Source organism: Podarcis filfolensis (genome assembly GCF_964270895.1).
Source record: "Podarcis filfolensis genome assembly, chromosome: 14".
In the NCBI taxonomy this organism is placed as follows: domain Eukaryota; kingdom Metazoa; phylum Chordata; class Lepidosauria; order Squamata; family Lacertidae; genus Podarcis; species Podarcis filfolensis.
This window is the reverse complement of record NC_139616.1, coordinates 14709094-14731971: the sequence shown is the minus strand read 5'-3', so window position 1 is coordinate 14731971 and position 22878 is coordinate 14709094. Positions and strand designations below refer to the sequence as shown.

Genomic DNA, 22878 nt, shown 5'->3' with positions numbered 1-22878 from the left:
CTCCCTCTCTTAGAAAGTTAGTACGACAAAGCAGGAGTTTCAGGGCAGAGTTTGTGGTTATGCAAGCGAGAAGCTGGAGAAAAACCAGAAAGCAGAGGGTCAGAGAGTAATGGCTGATTTCTGCAAGAAGCCAAGGCTGCAACAAAATGCTTTTTCAGCTCAGCCAAGGCAGGTTAGAGCTGGGGACTTCAATCTGCCACTGACGTCCAAAAAACAGCTCGTGCAAGTGCGCTCTGCATGATTATCCTATTTTAGCTCTGATTTGCATATAATTATAGACAGTAGACAAGTCCAACTACAGGTCCCTAGCCCCTGTATTTATATTCTTTTTTAAAAAGAAAAAAAGCAGGATTTCCCATTTTTCCCATTTCAGAGTCTTTCACTAAGAATGAAGAAGCACAGTGTTAAGGCTGTTGGACAGAACTGGAGGGTGGAAGAGACCAGGGCTCCATTTCTGCCTCTCGGCTGTGAGGTGTACCAGGGCCAGTCGCCATTTCTCTGTGCCTACCTCCTAGGGCAGTTGTGAGCGTCAAAGGATATAATCTCTTGTACTGAGTAAGTTTAGAGGAAGGCAAAGCTACGCATGCCCTTAATAAGCTCTCTTTCGCTTCTGAAGCAATTCATTGCTTTATTCATTATAGTGGTACCTCGGGTTAAGTACTTAATTCGTTCCGGAGGTCCGTTCTTAACCTGAAACTGTTCTTAACCTGAAGCACCACTTTAGCTAATGGGGCCTCCCGCTGCCGCCACGCTGCCGGAGCACAATTTCTGTTCTCATCCTGAAGCAAAGTTCTTAACCCGAAGTACTATTTCTGGGTTAGTGGAGTCTGTAACCTGAAGCGTATGTAACCTGAAGCGTATGTAACCCGATGTACCACTGTATTTGTTTTTATTATTTTTATTATGCTAGTTGTTGGATCAGGCCCTGTGAGACTGGGCTTCAAAACCCTGCTTAGCCATGAAGCTTGCTGGGTGACCTTGGGCCAGTCTCAAACTCTTGCCCTAGCCTACCTCCCAGGGTTGTCGTGAGGGGATAAAGTGGGGGAAACTACATCCATCACTTTGAGCTCCTTGGAGGAAAGTTGGGGTGCAAAAGGTAATACTGGAATACTGCTAGGACATTTTGAAGAGCTATAAGACCCCCCATCTATCCATGTTTTGGAATCTCTGGAACATATTCCAGAAAAAGCAATGAGCAAGTTCATCCTTCCTTTAAAAGGATTTCAGATATTCGGCAAGAGTATTGTTAGCCCAGAAATGGAAACAGGAAGAAATTCCAACGAAAGAAGAATGGCAGACGAAATTAATGGACTATGCAGAATTGGACAAAATGACAGGAAGGATTTGAAACCTGTGGGACCAGAGATTTACAGAAGATTGGAAGAAGTACTGTATTTTTCGCCCCATAGGGCACACCGCCCCATAGGACGCACCTAGTGTTTTTTTTGGGGGGGAATAAAGGAAAAAAATTATTTCCCCCCCCCCAGGTGCGGGGCTGGCGCGGGGGAAGCCCGAGCTTCCCCCGACCCCAGCCCCAAGAACAGCCTGCTATCCGCAAGCCTAGGGAGCCCGACGGGAAGTCGCGCCAGTCTCCCCAGGCTTGTGGAGAGCTGTGCGAAGCCCGGGCGCACTCTTCAGTGTGCCCCAGGCTTTGGAATGCAGGCAGCTCTGCGCAACCCTTGGGAGACCGGCGCGACTTCCGGCGCACCCACCCCTCTTGCTCTCCAGGCTTCAGCGAAAGCCTGCATTCGCCCCATAGAACGCACACACATTTCCCCTTCATTTTTGGAGGGGGAAAAGTGCGTCCTATAGGGCGAAAAATACGGTATATGAATTATTTGAAGAGCAACTGTAATCAGCAAATTACACTAGTAGGACAACAAGAAGTTTTGTAAGGAGAAATATACGAAGTGTTACAAAGTAGAAAAAGACAGAGATATTGGTTATGAGTTTGAAATGTAATAGGGAAGATAAGAAATGCATACTAAGAGATTAGATTGGAAAATTTTCAGACAGGATTGATGGAAGTCAAAAAAATTGAATAAGATGTAAAAGTATGTTTCATTACTGTTGAAAATGATATGTTAAAAAACTAATTATATATATATATATATATATATATATATATTTCAGATAACCAAGAATAAAACAATAAATAATCTCCTGTTGGAGGCTGTAAGAAATCTTTCGACAGATAGCAGCAACATGTTATTAATTTGACAAGTATAAATGGATGACCTTCAAGACATGTTTATCTACATCTTTTCTTCCCTTTGACAAATAGATAGGTTTGGCCCAGAGGAAGGTGAACAGGATATCTTTGTTCATAGCCTTGTGACATCTATCCTTATGAAGTTCATGCCCCTGACAGCAATGATAAAACGGCAAGAATTTACTAATTCTTGAGATCACAGCTGCAGATGCTGGGACCATTATTTCCAGAAATCTTCAGGCAAATACTCGTCTTTCCTGAAAAATGCATCACTCATTTCCTAAGTTTGTGTGCGAACAAAATTCACTCTCCATCATAAACTGCCAAATGTCCCATGTCTTCCCGGCCCATCAACTTTACCATATTGGACTCTTGCATTCTAAAACATCAAAAGCCGCTCAATTCATTCTTGAATTGTGACCACCTGACGATTTATTTCCAAGATATTCCACTTTCCCCTTTTGCATTGCTGCCCGTCTCTGACACATTCACACCATACATTTAAAGCACAGGCAGGGCTTGCCCCCCAAAGAATTCTGGGAACTGTAGTTTGTTAAGGGTGCTGAGAGTCGTGAGGAGACCTCGGAGCTACAGTTTTCAATTCTTCACAGGGCTTTTGGAAATTGTAGCTCTGGGAGGAGAATGGGGCCTCCTAACCACTCTCAGCGCCCTTAACAAACTACAGCTCCCAGAATTCTTTGGGTGAAGCCATAACTGTGGTATCATGGTGGTTTAAATGTATACAGTGGTACCTTGGTTCTCGAACTTAATCCGTTCCAGGAATCCGTTTGACTCCCGAAACGGTTCAAAAACCAAGACGTGGCTTCTGATTGGCTGCAGGAGCTTCCTGCACTCCATTGGAAGCCGTGGAAGCCACGTCAGACGTTCAGCTTCCGAAAAATGTTCGCAAACCGGAACACTCACTTCCGGGTTTGCGGCATTCAGGAGCCGATTTATTCAGGAGCCAAGCCATTTGACTACCAGAGGATTCAAGGCGTTGCCTCACGACTTGCACCAGCCCTAGTCAGCATGGCTAATGATCAGGGACGGTGGGTGGAGGGTTGCTCTACTAAATATCATGGTGATGAATTCATTCTGCAAACACAGCATTTATCAGTGTGCTTTGTTGCCTTGGCGCCATTTATGACTTCCATATAGCTTGGGGATTGCCAACTCTTAGGTAAGCAGAGGTTGTGCTTGCCCCAGAGGAGGCAGGCATGAGCCAAGTGGCTTCTTCACACTAGGGATGCTCAAAGAAAGAGTTTATGCGGCTGCCAAGACCACATAACACCGGTCTTGAAAGACCTACATTGGCTCCCAGTACGTTTCTGAGCACAATTCAAAGTGTTGGTGCTGACCATTAAGGCCCTAAATGGCCTCGGTCCAGTATAGCTGAAGGAGCGTCTCCACCCCCATCGTTCTGCCCGGACACTGAGGTCCAGCGCTGAGGGCCTTCTGGCGGTTCCCTCGCTGCAAGAAGCCTAGTTACAGGGAACCAGGCAGAGGGCCTTCTCGGTAGTGGCGCCCGCCCTGTGGAATGCCCTCCCACCAGATATCAAAGAGAACAACAACGACCAGACTTTTAGAAGACATCTGAAGGCAGCCCTGTTTAGGGAAACTTTTAATGTTTGATGTATTACAGTATTTTACTATTTTGTTGGAAGCCGCCCAGAGTGGCTGGGGAAGCCCAGCCAGATGGGTGGGGTATAAATAAATAAATAAATAAATAAATAAATAAATAAATTATTATTATTATTATTATTTCAGGTGAAAAGAGAGCAAGAGAGCAAGCGTCGCCTTCTCAAACCAGCAGGTTTATGTGACCAGCTGGAATGAAGAGCCATAGCTCAGTGGTAGAACAACTGCTTTGTACACAGAAGGACCTGGGTACAATCCCTGGCATCTCCAGGCAGGCCTGGGGAACATTCCCTGTCTGAGATGCCAGAGAACTACTGCCAGCCAGTGTAGACAATACTGAGCTAGATGGACCAACGGCCTGACTCAGTTGAAGGCAGATTCCTATGTTTGAATCCCACAATTTATTCAAATATCTATTATGGCAAAAACTTTAATGGACTAGAGTCTACCACTAGATGCATGAAGTGATATCCTCTGTTGGTAGCTAGATAGTGTGTGTGTGTGTGTATATGTATAGATGTAGATTAAAAAATATAGTTTTTAGGACCCACCTTATTTGTATAATTATCGAATCCCCGCAACGGGGTGAGCTCCTGCTGCTCGGTCCCTGCTCCTGCCAACCTAGCAGTTCAAAAGCATGTCAAAGTGCAAGTAGATAAATAGGTACCAATCCGGCAGGAAGGTAAACGGCGTTTCCGTGCGCTGCTCTGATTCGCTAGAAGTGGCTTAGTCATGCTGGCCACATGACCTGGAAGCTATACGCCGGCTCCCTCGGCCAATAAAGCGAGATGAGCGCCGCAACCCCAGAGTCGGCCACGACTGGACCTAATGGTCAGGGGTTCCTTTACCTTTACTTTATTTGTATAATTGTTTTAACCTGTTTTTAATAGTGTGTTGTAATGTTCTTGTAATGCTGTAATCCACTCTGGGACCTTAGAGTGAAGGGCATGTAAATAACAACAACAACAATAATAGAAGAAGAAAATATATACACATACCACCAACCACCCCACACACAGAGGGAGGTGTGTATTGTAAACTGTGAGGTCAAATGCCAACACGCTACAAAAAGTCTAGCCTGTGACAATTCTCTGTAAAGACCTATCCGATACTGCACTTTTCGCCTTCGTTGCCATTTGACCTTGCAGGCTGCAGCGTTCAGCTCCCACCTGCACCCCTGTATAAAATCTGCCAATTCAGGAGAACACTTTATACATATGTGGACAAGACTCTAGTCCATGAAAGCTGAAGCCATAATTTATCTGTCATTAAGGTGCCAGAAGCCTCTTTCTTGTTTTTGCTGCCGCATACAAACACAGCAGCCTCCCTGGAAACAATTATCAACCGAGGCGAGGAAAACTATTAATACTGACAGTTGGCGGGGAGGGGGGGAAGGAAGGATGAATTCTTAACAAGTGAAGACTTCTCAGCTTCTGCATCTCTCTTCCAGCTGCAAGGGAAGGGATGCAGCTTGGCAGCAGACCATCTGCTTTGCATGTATACTGTCTTTGGTTCAAACCCTGTCTTCTCCTGGTAAGGCTGAGAATATCCACTGTCTGAAACCTTGGAGAGCCTCTGAAGATCCATGCAGGCAACATTCAGCTAGCTCAGGCATGGCCAAACTTGGCCTTCCAGATGTTTTGGGACTACAACTCCCATCATCCATAGCTAACAGGACCAGTGGTTGGGGATGATGGGAATTGTAGTCCCAAAACATCTGGAGGGTCAAGTTTGGCCATGCCTGAGCTAGAGGACCAGAGGTCCCTGACCCTTGGGGGTAGTCATGTCGTTGTCGTCATCCTCCTCCTCCTCCTCCTCTGCCATTGTGGTGTAGTGGTTAAGAGCGGTAGTCACGTAATCTGGGGAACCGGGTTCGCGTCTCCGCTCCTCCACATGCAGCTGCTGGGTGACCTTGGGCTAGTCACACTTCTTTGAAGTCTCTCAGCCCCACTCACCTCACAGAGTGTTTGTTGTGGGGGAGGAAGGGAAAGGAGAATGTTAGCCGCTTTGAGACTCCTGAAGGGGAGTGAAAGGCGGGATATCAAATCCAAACTCTTCTCCTCTTCTTCTTCTTCTTCTTCTTCTTCTTCTTCTTCTTCTTCTTCTTCTTGTCATCTACCCAAATATTCAGAAAGGGACGACATGTCAGAACCAGTGCTTTTTTTCCCTAAAAAATGTTTAGGGGTACAATGGTACCTCAGTTTAAGTACTTAATTCGTTCCAGAGGTCTGTTCTTAACCTGAAACTGTTCTTAACCTGAAGCACCACTTTAGCTAATGGGGCCTCCTGCTGCTGCTGCGCCGTCGGAGCACGATTTCTGTTCTCATCCTGAAGCAAAGTTCTTAACCCAAGGTACTATTTCTGGGTTAGCAGAGTCTGTAACCTGAAGCGTATGTAACCTGAAGCATATATAACCCGAGGTACCACTGTATTCTCATTTTGACTCAAGAAAATCACTGGGAAAGGAAACGAAGCTGCCATCGGAGGTGGTAACAACAAAATTAACCAATCACTGGGCTAGATTCCAACTCCTACTTCACACATTAATGGACTGATGTTCTGACTCAGCAGAAGGCAGCTTTCTGTGTTCCTATCTAAAAAAAGAAAGAAAATAAAATCCCGAGGAACAGAGGAAACTCAATTCTAGTCACCCTTTTACCATTTCTCATCTCTGTTTTGTTTATACAGAGGTGTACCCCTGTCATTCATGACGTGGCTTCACAGCAGGGCATCTTGGTATTTATTTCGGGGCCAGCTGAGCTCTTTACGCATCCTGCTGGGGAACTTTTAAGAAAATGGCATGAAATGGCCTCCTCCTTCCCGTAAGAGGAGCTTATCAGCTGAATGGTAAAACCGAAGGATTTCTGCCTCTTACCCCCGCAACTTAAGTAACTCATCTGTTGTCAGCCAGGTTCCTTCGCTTGAGTTTACAATAACGGCCTGGTTCCCACAGCCTCACCTCGAAAAGGATAAGGTAGAGCTGGAAAAGGTTCAGAAAAGGGCAACCAAAATAACAACAATAATTTTATTATTTATACCCTGCCCATCTGGCTGGGTTTCCCCAGCCAATGATCAAAGGTGTTAAGTTGTGGGTGAACATATCTGACGACCCAGCGATTCTTCAAACAGCTCTTGTTTATTCACAGGCCAGAACAGAACTGAACTGAAGGGTTCAGCCAGCCTGCTTATACAGAGCTCCACTGCAACGCAACAGTAACCACTTTCTGTAACTATCCAATCACTGAACGTCACTTTCAATCCCTTATTTGCATATGTGGACCTGAGTGAAAACTATCTACAGTATTCCCCCTGCTGGCCCAGGGTGAAAACTTCAGTACATAACAAAAGGGGTAGAGCTTTTTAGTTTAGAGAAAAGGCAAGGACAAGGAGACATGGTGGAGGTATACAAAATTATGCGTGGCATGGAGGAAGTGAACGAAGAGAATTCCCCCCTCATCTCACATATCACGAAAAGAAAGTCCTTCTTCCCACAGTGCAGAGTTAAACTATGGAATTAGCTCCCACAAACGGCAATGATGGCCACCAGCTTTGCAGGAACACCAAATCATAGAAGTTGGATGGGACCATGAGGGTCATCTCACCCAACCCCCCTTTTCACCTGATGTGGGGCTTGAACCCACAGCCCTGAGGTTAAGGGTCTCATGCTCTCCTGACTGAGGGCTAGTGTCAAAACCAGGAGGAAGGGGATGTGGGGGCTTGTTGAATGGTTTCTTTAAATTTGAAGGTTCATTATTGTTCCACAAGATGTGTGTTTCTTTAAGGGCTAAAGCAAATAACATGACCTAGTTTTAGCAGTATAGCAGGTGCTGTTAAGGTCTGGTAATTAAGCTGTTGGGTATAGTATATAAAGAGCAGCAGCTAGCTCTCTCAGTACCCTCGTGGTTGGGTCATGCTTATTGATATATTATAATTAATGTAAAAGGAGTTTTTGTTATTAAAACCTAGCTAAAGTTTTTTTGCGTTCCTTGTAATGTGTGGTCTCCCCAATACGCCTTCTGCAGAGGAAGTAATCTGCAAATAGCCAACAGTAAAAGGACAAGGAATAAGGGAAAGGGTCCATGTGTTCCCACTATCTAAGTGCCCTTGTCTTCCCTGGCATTGAGGGAGCCGCCCCCCCCCCCAAAAAAAAACCCAACAGTGGTGACCTTTTTCTCCTTGAAAAGTGCAGTTTTCTACACCTTTCAAGGCTCAATATTATTTCTACTCAATCCAAACCAGCTCCGTTGGATAAGTGAAATGTCTGCACTCTCCCTCTCTGAATACATAGGGGGAGAAGCAATTATGCAGAGTGGCACCTACAGCACTCACTCAAAGATCCAAAGGCCTTAAAAGTTTGCCAGCCCCTACTCTTTGGCAAAGGGACGCGGGTGGCGCTGTGGGTTAAACCACAGAGCCTTGGGCTTGCCGATCGGAAGGTTGGCAGTTCGAATCCCCGCGATGGGTTGAGCTCCCGTTGCTCGGTTCCTGCTCCTGCCAACCTAGCAGTTCAAAAGCACGTCAAAGTGCAAGTAGATAAATAGGTACCGCTCCGGCAGGAAGGTAAACGGTCTTTCCGTGCGCTGCTCTGGTTCGCCAGAAGCGGCTTAGTCATGCTGGCCACATGACCCGGAAGCTGTACGCCGGCTCCCTCGGCCAATAAAGCGAGATGAGCGCTGCAACCCCAGAGTCGGCCACGACTGGACCTAATGGTCAGGGGTCCCTTTACCTTTACTCTTTGGCACTTTGGTTTTAACTCCTTAAGTGAGCCTCGACACAACCTTTCGTCACACTTAGGCCTGAGACAGCGCTGCTAGGCCCATTCTGGGAAGCTTCACTGAGAATTCTTAAGCCCTCCCCCCGTGTTTCAAGTTTTTAATCTACTTCACCTTGGCCCGTACGCAAGGCTGTGCCCCAAAACGCTGGAGGAGATAATAGGTTAAGCAATCTGTGGCACATTGTACACGCTTCTTCTTGCGTGCAAGATTACCAGGAGCCAAAGAAAGGTTGCCAAGACAACCACAGATTATTTCTGTAAAGAAGAAGACACTATTTTAATTAAATAGCCACTGTAATTGGAATGGAGAGGAGTGAGGCCAAGTGTCCTTCATCTACTCCCCCACCCCTTAAAAAGGTTTAAAACTAACGCAGACCTCGTCTCACTTCGGAAAGACATGTAATGGATTTCGGAAAATCAAACAGAAACAAGCTGTTCTAAAATAAATAAACAAACATAATCTTGTGACACCTTAAATTTAACAGATCTGTTGTGGCATAAGTCTTCCTGGATGGAAAAAGGTATTGGCACAATAAATCTGTTAGGCTTTCAGGTACTGCAAGGCTCTGCTATAAAGCTACTCCTCTGGAAGTTGCATCAGAAGATACACTTGTCCTCTGTCCGGAGTGCTGCCCTCCTCAAACGTCCTCAAAGGGACATTCTAGACTTTCTTGTGGATTTCTCATATTCTTGAGAGGAGCCTTGGTGCATGAGTCACATATCTGACCTTGGGCCACTGTGTCAAAGAGTATATGAAAAAACATTGTTCTGGAATAAATATATCGAGATGGAGGAATGAAGTTTGTAGGCTTGAGGAAAGGAAATAAAGGCATAAAACCGGAAGTAATAAGTGTGTGTGTGTGTGTGTGTGTGTGTGTGTGTACACACACACACACACACATACATATATATAAAAAACACAATGAAAAATTGAAAATTGGAAGTCGCTAAAGGATGGAAGTAAGTCAAAATGTATGTATACGTGTCTGGTTATGTTTTGTTATAGTTGTTTTTCTTTTATTTCTTTTTTACTCTTTGTATTGGTTTTCTGATTGTTTCATTTTATTTGTCTTTTATGTTGTAATCCTGCACTGAAAACTCTATCTATCTGTCTGTCTGTCTGTCCATCTGTCTATCATCTATCTATAATAACTGACCTTGGGCCAGTCGCTGCCTCTCAGCCTAACCTACCTCACAGAGTAGTTGTGGGGATTAAATGAGGAGGGGGAGAACTATCTAGGCCACTTTGAGTTCCTTGAATGGAAAGGTGAGATATAAATGCAATAAATACTCATAGTTTCCTGTGCTTGGTTCTCCATAGGTTGTTGCTTTACAACTCCCCTCAGCCCCCAGCTAGCATAGCCAATGGCTATAGAAGCTGTAGTTTGGCAACATCAGGAGCGCCAGAGGTTTTCCACATCTGCCCTAGGTGCTCTCCTTCCCTTGAAACGAAACATTCACATGCATGTCCAGAATTTTCATTAAGCCACTGGATTTTATTCCACAGTGTACAATCACAACAGTCAATTTAACGTGAGAAATGATCAGATGAATGGCAGGAAAAACATATTCAAGAGGACACCATTTAATCATGATGAATCTTGTGGGGGAGTTTCTAAAAAGCAAGCAAACCCAAATACTGCATCTTTTACATTTCCTGCTTATTTTGACATCTTTGCTCATCAGTTATTAGTGAGTTAAAAAGAAAATTAAACCAACGGCGCTAAAGGGGCTAAAAAAAAGTTTCAGAGTAATCAAAATGAAAACTGCTAAACCTGCTTATTATCAACAGCCAGCCCCACTCCCTGCAACCTGCACATTTGTCTGCCATGATGCATTGTGAATGTTAATCGTTTTTCTACCCATTTGCAATGAAATAGTATGAGTCAGAATTTCAGGAAGAACAGCCCTTTTTGCTGAGGGTCGCTGCCAAATTCTTCTGATGCAAAGCAATCCCTTCTCACCCCCAAATTATTACATATTTGTACAGCCAATATGTTGAAGGGGAAAGGGAATGTAAGGTAACAAGTTTACCCTTTAGCATTTGAACATCAGTTTCACGGTGGCCATATTGGTATCTTGACTTAATAAGTGGAGATGTGAATAAGGTTTTGCCCACGCATTCAGCTCCTTCACTGAAGCCGCAATTAAACCAGAAACTTTCTAATTAACCAACTGCTTCCTATTTCATCCAAACCAGGAGACTACGGTTACCAGCTTTGGAGCTAGCCAGGTTCTTAAACCAACTTCATATTGCGGTTTAAGGTCTTTTCTTGTCTTGAAGGTGGTAACTGCATTTCCCCAGTTCGGGTGACTATGGTTAGACTTACTGTTTTAATTGCAGCTCACACGAAGGAACAGAAAGGGCTGCATGCACAGGCAAATGGCTTATTCATCAAGCCTATCTCTGGTTCCTTTGTTAAGTGAGTACTGCCAAAATACATCAACAAGATTTGTTTTAAAGCACCAACACCATCACTTTTCCCTAAAAAAATGTAAAACGGAATAAAGCAATGTCTGACAGGATGGAGACAATACTAGTAATGGCCATACTGTGACCCCTGGGAATAAGAACTATAGCCATAGTGGGACGGTCGCCCATGATAGGAGTAGGAAGACTGTCCTTGTCTGTGCTGCTGGTAGTTATTTCCCCAGCTTCTCTCTTGCCATTGACCGTATCTATAGCCTCCTTGCCGGTCGTATCTGTCCCCTCTGCCTCTGAACTGTCTGCTGTCTCTGAATCTGTAGAAGGAAGCAAATGGTATGCATTTTAACAATATTTATTTTCAAATTGCATCGACATACACTGTCTCAGTAGGGTGGATAAAATATATTGGGTTGTATCCAACGTGGCGGTATGTTCAAGTCAGTTAGCACAATACAGATTCTGCTGGCAAGATGTTGTCTGCCAGCAGGAAGTTGTTGCACGGGAGAATGCGTAAGAAGATTGCTCAATCTTTTTGCGCGACAAAGTTACCAGCAATCTGTTGCACAGCAGGTTTCTGTTAGTGCAACTACTGCACTGGATTCCTCTGTTGCGTAATATTTAAACTTGTATTTGTGTTAAGTGAACAGAGAACATTGGATACAGCCACTTTAAAAAAAAAAATCCAATTTGAAAATTGAAGTATAAAGACTTACGTTTCTCTTACAGAAGCACTTGGTTAATATTTTTTTAAAAAATCTGAGCACAAGCATGTTAGATTTAATATCTAATCTGAATCATTGCCTTCTGCCAGATGCACAGAGTTAAAAGAAGCTTTTCCTTGTAAACAAAGAACCAGTTTTCTCATTTCTCAAATGTGCATATTTACACTCTACCTGATTTGCAGATTTTGTATTTGAAACAGTCCTGTTTAGGGAAGTTTTTAATGTTTGATGTTTATTGTGTTTTTAATATTCTGTTGGAATATTCTGTTGGAGTGGCTGGGGAGGCCCAGCCAGAGGGGCGGGGTGTAAGCAATTAATAATAATAATAATAATAATAATAATAATAATAATTTTGTATCTGAACCTGGGATGGGGAGCCTTTGGCTCTCCAGGTTTTGGCTTACAGAGTAGACCCAGTGAAAGTATTAGATTTACAGTGGTCATGTCCATTCATGCTAATGGGTCTACTATGAGTAGGACTTGACTACAGCCCTGGGCTAAAGTTTCTTGTTTCAGAATGTTACATCCAAGCAACAGCTAAACTGTCTCACTCGCATGGCCCAAATACTATGAAATGCAGCACAAGAAGCACCAAGTAAATCTAATGCACAATGTCCTTTCTTGTTTCCCTAGTGTCAGCAGCCAAGATTAAGTTAAAACTAAGGAAGCACAGTATGTACAGCCTGGAGTATATGACTCAGAATATTTTCAGTAGGTAGAAAATCCCAAGTGTCTTGTAGTGGGGCTGAAGTATACATTTGTCACAAAGAATCATAAGAAACGTAGATCAGACCACGCACAGCGAGATATGTTATCTAAGAATGCAAATGAATTTTATTTTATGTTATAAAATAAAAGGCCAAAATAAATATAAATATTTAGCCTGCTGATTGGCAAAGTCATTTTTCTGCTAATAATTATGTCACAGAAGAAAGGCTATTTGGCTGACGAGGTGAAGCCTGGATCTCTTTTCTTTGCCATGGGGGGAAAAAAATCACTTCATGCCCAAGGAAGCAACTGTTCCCAAGGGCAATTTGTTTCAAGAGTTTCAGTTCATTCCTTTTGGCATAAGCAGCACTTTGATTCAGCTCCACACAGAATTTAAAACCCCTGGCTCTGTTGCTTAAGCAGAGTGCCTAGATTCCCCACCCCTGTGGCTACTGGCTTGGCAAAAGGGAGAGGGGAGAGAGAAAGAAAATTAACCCAAAGCATCCGCAACTGATGGCTCCATCAGGGATACTATATGATCCACGTAAGGTAAAGGACCCCTGGATGGTTAAGTCCAATCAAAGGCAGGAAAGTAAATGGCATCTCCATGCGCTCTGATTTCCGTCACGGTGTTCCGTTGCGCAAGAAGCAATTTAGTCCTGCTGGCGACATGACCCAGAAAGCTGTCTGTGGACAAACACCGGCTCCCTCGGCCTGAAAGTGAGATGAGCGCCACAATCCCATAGTCGCCTTTGACTGGACTTAACTGTCCAGGGGTCCTTTACCTTTTTACTATATGGTCCTCAGTTGCCAACCAAAAGGTAACCGTCTTGTTTTACAGAGATTATAAAGTAGGATCCGGGCCCATCACCAGCATAATTGCCTTACAGTAAAAGTATGCTGGGCAAAAGTAAAAACAAGGGGTGGGGTTCACCTAACCATTAGCTCAGCAAAGAGAGGAGGTCAGGAGAAATCTCTAGAAAAACCCATGGAGTGGGGGAGAAGGGGCATTGTTGCATCTGGCAACCTGGCATGCTTATACAGAAGGATTATTGGAAGAGTGCGATGCTGATTTCCACACAGTGGGAGGCACCCAATGCTAGACCTTCTCAAAAGCAGACCCCTTGAAAATAAGGAACCTAAGATAGTAATGATGATTAACTGCAACATGTCTACTCCGAGTAGGACTAGCATTGGGTACAGCCCCATGGCAACAGCTACTACTCAAATCTTAGGAAGAGGAAAAACATAAACGCTTTAGCACAAAAACACATTAAAATAATCTGTCTGTATATGTGGTCAAAAACCTTGTGTGACAAATTATAGCATATACCAAAACCTAAACTTGTTTCTACCCTACAAGTCTTCCTCAGTGGCTCAAAAAAGTATCGAACAACTTATAACATGAATCCGGCCTCTTAGCCAACATGCCCAATGATGTGGGGAAATGACCTCTCCTCATAGCAATCAAATCACTGTAAAAAATCCAAAGCCACGCTCATGTAAAAGGATAAATATTACCAATTGAGTTGTCATTGTGGTAGTGCCTAATCACACTTCCTTTGAGGGACCTGGGAGGTGGTATTATTATTGATGATGTTGCTATTGTTATGCCGCCCATCTGACTGGGTTGTCCCAGCCACTCTGGGACATGAACTGAATTTTATCTCTCCACCATATTTGATGGGTAGCTGTTCACACAATTTCTCCTTTTGTCCTTCCCCAACTTGCTCTTTTGTGTTTTGCATTGGAGGCTAGATGTCATTCTCTTGTGCTTTAGTTTCTTACAGTAAAAATGGTGGCTGCTGAGAGCATCAGTGGAGAGGTTAACATTTATATAGAGCCAATAAATAAGAGAAATACCTGTCTCTGTATCGCTGGTTGCCACCTGATCTATTTCTCCAGTCCTCTACTAGAGGAGGTAGATCTGCAGTACGCTGGACGTATTTCTGATATTCTTCATCTTCTGAAGAAAATCGATTTGCAAACATCTTTTCATAATTCTGAAGTATCTCAGATACAGAAGGCACGGTGGGTTCTCTGGAAGTTTAAAAAAAAAGTCTCTCCTAAATTACATTATCTGTGGAAGTTTGTGGATTAAAGTTGTTTACAAACTGGATTTGCCAGTGAGATTTGTTTCATACATCAAGGGTACACTGAGAGCAGCTCTTCTTTGAGAGCCAGTGTGGTGTAGTGGTTAGAGTGGTGGACTCGTAATCTGGTGAACCGGGTTCGATTCCCCGCTCCTCCACATGCAGCTGCTGGGTGACCTTGGGCTAGTCACACTTCTCTGAAGTCTCTCAGCCCCACTCACCTCACAGAGTGTTTGTTGTGGGGGAGGAACGGAAAGGAGAATGTTAGCTGCTTTGAGACCCCTTAGGGTAGATAAAGTGGGATATCAAATTCAAACTTTTCTTATGATCGAGGCAGTAATCAAAATGTCATGCACTTAACCATCTGCAGCTTTCAGCAATGCATACAAGAATTTCCACAATTGTGGGCGAGCCACGTATACAAGCTATTTGTAGAAAATCAGACACTGACAAACTCTGAATCAAAGCTATTCAACCTTTGGCCTATCAAGTTGAATATAGCTCATCAACTACATACTGTGGCCTGTCTGATGCTTGGCAACCTCCCTATGGCTGAAGACAAGACAACAGTGCTCACGGTGACTGAACATGATTTCAGAAAGGCATCACTTTCCAGGGTGAACAGTTCCATCTCTCTCTTGGAAGGTTTATTAAACCCCTGGCAAGCTACTAATCACCCCTAGATATCTTGCATTAAGCTTGATTTAGTTCACACATTGTTCAGGTTTTCCCTGTATGATCTTGAGGTTTGCTGATTTATTTTAATTTCCTCACATTTATATCCTGCTTTTCTTCCATCATGGAACCTGAAGTTATTCCAAACTCCAGGGTATGTTATCATATCTATGTAATTTCTGGAACAACTAAAAATGAAGCATTTGCCCCTCAAGCATATATGCATATTTATTTATTTATCATCATTCGACCTCCTGGGAGAACCTTTTTTTTAATCAAACAGTTTCTAAATTTTCTAAATAAAAGAGGAAAAGCATGTATTCTCAAGGTAGCTATTAGAATACTCAATATTTCCCTGTGTTAGAAAGATTGTGTGAAATCAAAGAGGTTGTGTTAAACAGACTGAATCCACAGTGCATTAAACTTTTTTGAGAAGATACGTCCCTCCCATCACAAGAAACACACACTCTGTTGATGTTAACCAGGGGAGCACTCAGGAGGCCTATAGCTCCGCTGGCTGGTTTGTTACAGGCTATAACACTAGTCAAGCAGGGAGATATTCAACCTGGACCACTAATTTGCCTTTGAGAGTGATTAGGAGACACCTCACAGACCTACAATTCCTAGCACCCTAAACAACCCAGGATTCCTTGGGGGAAGCCATGACAGTTAAAGTGCTACAGTAATACTAAAAGGAAAGGGAGTTCATGATGGCTGGGAGTTTGTTAAGAGGGAGATAGTAAAAGCACAACTTCACGCAATACCAATGAGACGGAAACATGGAAGGTGCCTAAAGAAGCCAGGGTGGCTATCTAAAGAACTTTTAACTGAGTTAAGATTAAAAAAGGATGTGTACAAAAAATGGAAAAGGGGGGAAACCACCAAAGAGGAATTCAAACAAATAGCCAGCACGTGTCGACACAAAGTCAGAAAAGCTAAAGCACAGAATGAACTCAGGCTTGCTAGAGAGGTTAAAAGCAACAAAAAAGGCTTTTATGGGTATGTTCGTAGCAAAAGGAAGAACAAAGAAACAGTGGGGTCACTCAGAGGAGAAGATGGTGAAATGCAAACAGGGGACACAGAAAGGGCTGAACTCCTCAATGCCTTCTTTGCCTCAGTCTTCTCCGATAAAGAAAACAATGCCCGACCTGAAGAATTTGGAGCAAATGATTCAGCAGAGGAAACACAGCCCAGAATAACTAAGGAGATAGTACAAGAATACTTGGCTAGTCTAGATGTATTCAAGTCTCCAGGGCCAGATGAACTACATCCAAGAGTATTAAAAGAACTGGCAGATGTGATCTCAGAACCACTGGCAGTCATCTTTGAGAATTCCTGGAGAACAGGCGAAGTCCCGGCAGACTGGAGGAGGGCAAATGTTGTCCCTATTTTCAAAAAGGGGAAAAGAGAGGACCCAAATAATTACCGCCCAGTCAGTCTGACATCAATACCAGGGAAGATTCTGGAGCAGATCATTAAGCAAACAGTCTGTGAGCACCTAGAAAGGAATGCTGTGATCACCAATAGTCAGCATGGATTTCTGAAAAATAAGTCATGTCAGACTAACCTGATCTCGTTTTTTGACAGAATTACAAGCCTGGTAGATGAAGGGAACACAGTGGATGTAGCCTACCTTGATTTCAGCAAGGCATTTGACAGGGTGCCCCATGATATTCTTGTAAAGAAGCTGGTAAAATGCGGTCTTGACTATGCTACCACTCAGTGGATTTGTAACTGGCTGACTGACCGAACCCAAAGGGTGCTCATCAATGGTTCCTCTTCATCCTGGAGAAGAGTGACTAGTGGAGTGCCACAGGGTTCTGTCTTGGGCCCGGTCTTATTCAACATCTTTATCAACGACTTGGATGATGGACTCAAGGGCATCCTGATCAAATTTGCAGATGACACCAAACTGGGAGGGGTGGCTAACACCCCAGAGGACAGGATCATACTTCAAAACGACCTTGACAGATTAGAGAACTGGGCCAAAACAAACAAGATGAATTTTAACAGGGAGAAATGTAAAGTATTGCACTTGGGCAAAAAAAATGAGAGGCACAAATACAAGATGGGTGACACCTGGCTTGAGAGCACTACATGTGAAAAGGATCTAGGAGTCTTGGTTGACCACAAACTTGACATGAGCCAACAGTGTGACGCGGCAGCTAAAAAAGCCAATGCAATTCTGGGCTGCATCAATAGGAGTATAGCATCTAGATCAAGGGAAGTAATAGTGCCACTGTATTCTGCTCTGGTCAGACCTCACCTGGAGTACTGTGTCCAGTTCTGGGCACCACAGTTCAAGAAGGACATTGACAAACTGGAACGTGTCCAGAGGAGGGCAACCAAAATGGTCAAAGGCCTGGAAACGATGCCTTATGAGGAACGGCTAAGGGAGCTGGGCATGTTTAGCCTGGAGAAGAGGAGATTAAGGGGTGATATGATAGCCATGTTCAAATATATAAAAGGATGTCACATAGAGGAGGGAGAAAGGTTGTTTTCTGCTGCTCCAGAGAAGCGGACACGGAGCAATGGATCCAAACTACAAGAAAGAAGATTCCACCTAAACATTAGGAAGAACTTCCTGACAGTAAGAGCTGTTCGACAGTGGAATTTGCTGCCAAGGAGTGTGGTGGAGTCTCCTTCTTTGGAGGTCTTTAAGCAGAGGCTTGACAACCATATGTCAGGAGTGCTCTGATGGTGTTTCCTGCTTGGCAGGGGGTTGGACTCGATGGCCCTTGTGGTCTCTTCCAACTCTATGATTCTATGATTCTATGATTCTACAGTATAAGAGTACTTTAAATGTATGTTGTGGAAGTGACTCAAGGCTCCTTTAGTCCATTGATTTAAATGGGTCTACTCTGAGTAGCATTAGCACTGGACAGAACACAAACTGGGCAGAAAACTTTTACGGTTTCTCACCGTGCTAATAACTCAAAACACTCTTCTATAGATTTGAATAGGTTGCGTGTTGCTTTGCCTGTGACTTGCATGTTCTATTCTTAATCATTAATATGTCAGCAGTTAAAAGAGAGGCACCAAAGAACTGTAGACACAGGATTAAAATTAAACAAATAGATTAATGGCATAATTGTATTTAGGTTTTTGCCACTTTGCTTTGGTTTATGGTGCTTCCTTATTGCATAGCGTACTCCTACAACCACCAAACAAGCAAAGTGTTGGTACGGGAATGTTTTCAACAGACCTGTTTGCCCAGTCTTCCACGATGGGAGGTGGGTCTGCAGGGCGTTGGACATATTTCTGATACTCCTCATCTTCAGAAGTATATCGATGAGCAAACAGGTTATTATAATTCTGAAGGATGTCAATTGTGGAAGCCATTCTATAATCTCTGCAAATATGGAAAAAAAATTATTTTGACCACCTTTGGAAACCAAATACTTGTGTAAATCATTGGGTTGAAACTGTCAACAAAGTGGATTACAGAATGGAGTGAAAAATATAACATAAAGCTTAAATTTTCTGTTTCAAACAATGGGTGGTATTCAACTAAATTTTTACACTAATTAGAGCTATTGAAATTAATGGGCTTTCGTCATGGGCCATTGGTCCACTCTGAGTAAAACTTAGTTGACTGCTACCTAATAAGTCTGCTGTTTATCCTTTCTATAGCTATTATCACAGATAGTTAATTTAAAATGTCAGCCTCTCCGTAATTTGGATTAAGATTCTTAGTGCCCCCCTCCAACACACTCACTCACTCAAAGTTATACAATGGGGAATACTATCCCTGTACATTTTGTTAGGTGGGCATTTGTATTCTGTGGGTTCTGTATTATGCAGGCACATGGTGCAGGTTGCTTCAGTACATGTGATTTTTTCATCCTCCACCTAATGAAACATCCCAGCTGTTTCCAGGAAAATGACTCTAAATATATTCAGAGTACATTCCCCTCGTTACTGGGATTAGTTGCCCCAACGTGCTTTAATCTTCTCGAGGTATTGCCAGAACTGTTAAAAGCGTGGGAAGAAAGTGGCCTTTTCACCATCTTCTCAATGCATGATTGTAGATAACATGTGGATTCTAATCTTTTACTACACATCTCTGCCTTAATTGATCTGAACAGTGAACTGCAATATATGGTTCCGCAGTTGCACTTAACTCAGATGGATCAGAAAACCTGCTTCAACTCAAATAAATGAAGATGAGTCAAAAGTGGGGTGGGAGGAGGGAGGGAGAGATCCATACTCACTTTTCTTCAACAATGGTGGATGTGAATGAGAGTGAATATAGTAACAGAAAAAAACACTGCTGCATCAGGTCAAAAGTCCATCAAGTCTCACATTCTGTTCCAACAGTGTTCTTTTGGAACACTTGAACAGTGTTCAATGCTGTTAGCTGCTTTGGAAACTTGAGTCAAGAAGTAAGATACAAATATACTAAACAAATACTGAGAGCCTGCTGGATCAGGCCAATGGCCCATCTACTCCAGCATCTTGTTTTTAAAGTGAACAACCAGATGCCTGTGAGAAACCAGCAAGAAGAATTTGGGTACAATAGCACACTCCTCTCTGGTGGTTTCCAAAAACTGGTATTCAGATGCATTTGTGCCTCTAGCTAGAAGCAGAGCATAGCTATCATGGCTAGTAGCCTTCGACAGCCCTCTCTTCCAAGACTCCTCCATAATTACCGTAGTGCTCAGCCACCTGCTTCTGAGATGGCTGAGCACTAAACCATGGAACTGTGTGGGAGAACAACCTACCTTACAGGGTTGCTGTGGGGGTTAAATGAGAGAGAGAACCATGTACACCTGCACCCCGAGCTCACTGGGGGGAAAGTTGGGATATAAAAGTAAAAAATAACAACAGTACAGTGGTACCTCGCGTTACAGATGCTTCAGGTTACAGACTCTGTTAACCCAGAAACAGAACCTCGGGTTAAGAACTTTGCTTCAGGATGAGAACAGAAATTGCGTGGCGGCAGTGGGAGGCCCCATTAGTTAAAGTGGTAACTCAGATTAAGAACAGTTTCAGGTTAAGAACAGACTTCCAGAACGAATTAAGTTCTTAACCCGAGGTACCACTGTACTGAGTTTTGAAGTCCGAATTTAATCTCTAGAATCTTGCCAGTTAAAAAGACTTTGCCTTGATTCTGAGACCTAAGATTCTTAAGGCTTATAGCTGGGAGTCAAAACAACACAGGCCTACGCAGGCCAAATGGTCTGATACAATATAGGACGGTTTCGTTCCGATCACAGAATCGTAAAACATGTACAGTGGTACCTCGGATTAAGTACTTAATTCGTTCCGGAGGTCCGTACTTAACCTGAAACTGTTCTTAAGCTGAAGCACCACTTTGGCTAATGGGGCCTCCCGCTGCTGCTGCCAGGCGATTTCTGTTCTCATCCTGAAGCAAAGTTCTTAACCCGAGGTACTATTTCTGGGTTAGCGGAGTGTGTAACCTGAAGCGTCTGTAACCTGAAGCGTATGTAACCCGAGGTACCACTGTACAGTTGGAAGGGACCCCCTGGGGTCATCTAGTTCTCAGCTTAATCATACACAGCAGGTGGCCGTCGAACCTCTGCTCAAAAACCTCAGAGGTCCTGAGACACAGTGTGTGTGTTTGGGGGGCGGGGTAAGCAGAGAGAGGGGGTGGCGGCGACCCTCCTGGAGCCCCTCGTCGTCCCCCATCTCTACCCGCCCGCCCCCCTCCCTCTGCAAAGTACCGCGTGCCTGTGCTGCACAGGCCCTCTCGACATGCCCAGAGGCGCTCTCGTCCCCTTTCCCACGGCTGAGGGGCTGGCCCCGCTGTGGCAATATATGGGCTCAAATGAAACCTTGAGGAGCACACAGCCCCGTCCAAACCCCCGAAAAGGGGATGCGCCGCACTCAGCCCGACCCTGAGGAGAAGGAGAACCCGCAGCCCCTCACCTGAGGCTGCAGCAGGAGGAGATCCTGTTTCTTCTTCCGCGCGCCGGCGGCCTCCAGCTTCCGGTTCCGCCCCTTGTCCCGCCCTCCCCAACTGGCCTCGCCGGCGGTGGGCGTGGCTTGCTCGGCCTGAGGTAAATCGGAAAGGCGGGCCTCGTCTCTTCTCAGTCTCCTCAGGGGCTGAGCTTTCGGGCTGGTTTCGGCTCGATTCGTGTCCCTTCGCGGACTCGCGCGATTAACATCCGAATAAAATACACAGTTTTGACGACGAGGGAAACCTCTCGAGTCGAGGCGGCGGCGGCCGAGGGGCGGGGAATTGCTCTTCCCCCTAAAAGTGCGCCCGCCGCCGCCTCACACAGTGAAACACCAACCTTGTTGTTTGAGGGGACGGGGAGGGAAGTAATCTCGACTCAGGGCAAGGGTTCAGCACGGAAAAACAACACATATCGAAATAAAAGGTTGGGTATACAAATCGGATAAATAATAAGAAGACTATGGAGCCATTCCTCCAAGGTTGAAATTGACCACCAGCTGCGAGTCCGTCCGTCCGTCCCCCACTTTTTAGACGACACGAAGGATCAGAGAACTGCAGAGCTGGAAGGGACCCAGAGGGTCATTCAGTCCAACCCCCCTGCAATGCAGGAATCGAACCTGCAATTTTGGCATTATCAGCACTGCGCTCTAACCAACTGAGCAAAAGGGACCCCCTGACCATTAGGTCCAGTCGTGGCCGACTCTGGGGTTGCGGCGCTCATCTCGCTTTACTGGCCGAGGGAGCCGGCGTACAGCTTCTGGGTCATGTGGCCAGCATGACTAAGCTGCTTCTGGCGAACCAGAGCAATGCATGGAAACGTCGTTTACCTTCCCGCCGGAGTGGTACCTATTTATCTACTTGTACTTTGACGTGCTTTCGAACTGCTAGGTTGGCAGGAGCAGGGACCGAGCAACGGGAGCTCACCCCGTCACGGGGATTCGAACTGCCAACCTTCCGATCGGCAAGCCCAAGGCTCTGTGGTTTAACCCTCAGCGCCGCCACCCGCGCCCCTTTATTCATATTCATATTTTATGCACCAAGTCCTCATTGCACGCTCTCTCATACATAAAGTATTGCTAACTGTGGAGCAAAGACAACCGCAGACTTTAAAGCCATTCATGTTGGTGGCCATCCTGTGGAAGTGAGTTCCGTAGTTTAACTGTGCACTTTTCCCTGCTGCCTGGAGGCGGCAGGGAGAGAAATCAATTGTTGCCAATGGCTGCCCGAGGCAAAATTGAGATACTGCCGCTACACCCAAATATGAAATTGAAATGCAACGTTGTCAATGAAGGATGGGTGCCCACCCCCAGTCAGCTTCAGTCAAGGATCTGCCACCTGTTCGGTTAATAAATACCAGGATGCAAGAGTGTTGCTGCTGCCTGAGGCGAAGGGCCAGTCCGCACCTAACCAACAAATAAATATTGGAATATACGTCATTTGCTGCAGGCCTGGCTGGTGAGAGTCCACCACCACTGACCAGCTGCTGCCACAGGTGTAATGGCCAGAGGTTAGTCTTGGTTCAGAAAAAGCTTTGGTTATAGACAGCAATCCTAAATATTCTAGGCTACTTCCAAGTAAGTTCCCACTGGAATCAACAGAGCTGCTAAATCAACATTGCCTTTCATGATCGGGTGTGTGTGCATTAGTACGGCTTTTAAAATAGGCACCTTTAGAGCACAGAGTACAATCCCAAAGGCCCTGATAA

General features: G+C 44.6%; 1 protein-coding gene across 1 annotated transcript; it reads right to left on the bottom strand.

Moving 5' to 3' along the window:
- Window positions 1-10099: 10099 nt before the first annotated feature.
- RAMAC (RNA guanine-7 methyltransferase activating subunit) lies at window positions 10100-21268 on the bottom strand. The gene is made up of 4 exons (XM_083587130.1): window positions 21143-21268; window positions 18456-18602; window positions 14346-14522; window positions 10100-11366 (listed from the first exon to the last, which is right to left on the bottom strand). The coding sequence occupies exons 2-4, from the start codon at window positions 18590-18592 to the stop codon at window positions 11162-11164; spliced, it is 519 nt and encodes a 172-aa protein (XP_083443256.1). The 5' UTR covers window positions 18593-18602; window positions 21143-21268; the 3' UTR covers window positions 10100-11161.
- Window positions 21269-22878: the final 1610 nt, after the last annotated feature.